The sequence below is a fragment of the Salvia splendens genome, chromosome 6 (genome assembly GCF_004379255.2).
Source record: "Salvia splendens isolate huo1 chromosome 6, SspV2, whole genome shotgun sequence".
Lineage (NCBI taxonomy): Eukaryota > Viridiplantae > Streptophyta > Magnoliopsida > Lamiales > Lamiaceae > Salvia > Salvia splendens.
The window spans coordinates 15967148-15969155 of NC_056037.1; the positions used below are offsets into that span (position 1 = coordinate 15967148).

General features: G+C 34.5%; 1 protein-coding gene across 1 annotated transcript; it reads right to left on the reverse strand.

Annotated features, from left to right (window-relative positions):
• Positions 1-994: 994 nt before the first annotated feature.
• LOC121807629 (non-specific lipid transfer protein GPI-anchored 3-like) lies at positions 995-2008 on the reverse strand. The gene is made up of 3 exons (XM_042207900.1): positions 1573-2008; positions 1385-1438; positions 995-1188 (listed from the first exon to the last, which is right to left on the reverse strand). The coding sequence occupies exons 1-3, from the start codon at positions 1850-1852 to the stop codon at positions 1088-1090; spliced, it is 435 nt and encodes a 144-aa protein (XP_042063834.1). The 5' UTR covers positions 1853-2008; the 3' UTR covers positions 995-1087.

A 2008-nucleotide genomic window follows, 5' to 3' on the forward strand; every position in this document is an offset into this window, starting at 1 on the left:
CATTTGAATGTTTAATTTTATTGTATTAATTGATGTATTAATTTTTTTAATATAATATATATATAAATGTAATATATATATTAACATATTTAATAATAATATATATAATAATCTATCGGTATACCGGTATACCACGGTATACCGAAACTTCGGTATATACCGAATCCACGGTATACGGTATACCACGGTATACCGTGGATTCGGTATATACCGAAGTTTCGGTATACCGTGGTATACCGGCATACCGTGGATTCGGTATACCGCGGTATACCGCGGTATAGAAAAATTGCTACCGTTACCGTACCGAAACATTGCGGTACGGTATCATACCGTACCGGAAACTGCGGTATACCGAAAAATCGGTATTTTCGGTATTTTTCCGGTACGGTAAGTCCGGTATTACGGTATTTCGGTATAATTTCCCACCCCTAAATAAGACTAAGATGTCTTTAGAAAAAATAAACAATTTTTTTTTTAGAAAACAACTGAAAGTTCACATAGTAAGAACCATGAACAAAGAAGAAAAAAAATAAGGGAAAGTGGTCTAGTACCGGTAATGCAGAAGAAGCTGAATTTTGGAAAGAGAAATGAAGTTGCGCATTCACATCTACTTTGTCAGAGATATAACCAAGGCAAAGACCAAGACTTTGTCTTTATTTTTTTGTTTACATAGTTCATAATCGACATAGTCTTAACTTAGAAAAATGTGAAATGTACAACATTTTACAATAACTAAGGCTTCACAGGTACAAAATGTATCAGTTTTCATGTTTCGATATATTTATGAAAGAAATGAGTCGAGCAAGCATTAGTGTCATTTTCTAACCAAAGTCAGTATTTACATTCACAAGTCACAACAATTATATTATTGCTCAAAGCATCCAACATTTTACATAATTGGGTCATTGGTTTACCAATTCAAAAACCAAAAGATAAAAATAGAAAGATTGATGCTAATTAGTGAAGTGAAATTAAAGTTGATCTAGGTCGAGTATTGAGAGAGCGAATGAATTCATTTGAAAAGAGAAATGTTTCAACCACATGAAAGAAGTAACCAATTTTCTCCATTTTAAAACATAGTATATCTCTAAAATAGTGAAACTATAATACTGAAAACGACGGCCGGAAACAGACAGACTCCAACAAGAGACACGGTGCTCTTCTTCAGCGCCTCGCTCGTTTCCGAACCTACACACAATTTACTCACATTTATCACTTACATAACTTACTTTTGTTCCTTAAACCTTTTTCTTTTTTATCATTACTAGGAGTATAACGTAACAAACTAATCAATTACTTCATAACAAAAATCGTCATCAATTTGCTATTAGACAAATATTTAAATCATCTAAACAAATTAGAAAGGAATCACTTAAAAACTTACTATTTGAAGAAGGTGCAGCTGGAATAGATGGTGAACCAGAAGGTCCAGCAGCCTCTGCCAAAAAAAGATTGACAAATTTGTTTTAAAAATTATTAATCATAACTAAAATCAAATCAGAATGGATTATGGAAAAATAAAAATAAAAATAAAAATTCCTTGAGAGCAGAGAGATGTATCAGTATTGGCACCACAAGTTTTAGCAAGATTGAGAGCTTCTGGCTGCGTGACGTTGAGAGTTTTCAAGAAGGGCTGATTGTTGAAGACATCGCAGAGGCACGGGACGTCGTTGTTGCCCATCTCTCTCAACGGCATGCAGCATGCTGGTGGAGGCGATGCCGATCCCTTCAGATACGCCTCACACGGCAAGAGCTTCTGAATGCACGGCAAAGGCTCTCTGCCGCCGCTCACTTCAAATGCTAACCAACATACCACCAAAATGCTCACCAATAATGATTTCGAAATAGCCATTGATATTGAACAAGTTTGGATAATTTTGCCAGTGTCTACAATCTACATATATATATAGCATAAGTACTCAATTATTCCCTATTTGCATAATACAACAATCCCTTGTTGATTACCAACAGATTATTTCATTTGTAGTAGTTGTTATAATAGCCTAAA

What these genes read in the sequence shown, in the direction of transcription:
- LOC121807629 (XM_042207900.1), bottom strand. Translation starts at nt 1,852, where the DNA reads ATGGCTATTTCGAAATCATTATTGGTGAGCATTTTGGTGGTATGTTGG. An exon ending in CAATCTTGCTAAAACTTGTG is followed by an intron (nt 1,439 to 1,572) that starts GTGCCAATACTG and finishes TTTTTTTGGCAG; the next exon opens with AGGCTGCTGGACCTTCTGGT. An exon ending in AGCTGCACCTTCTTCAAATA is followed by an intron (nt 1,189 to 1,384) that starts GTAAGTTTTTAA and finishes AATTGTGTGTAG; the next exon opens with GTTCGGAAACGAGCGAGGCG.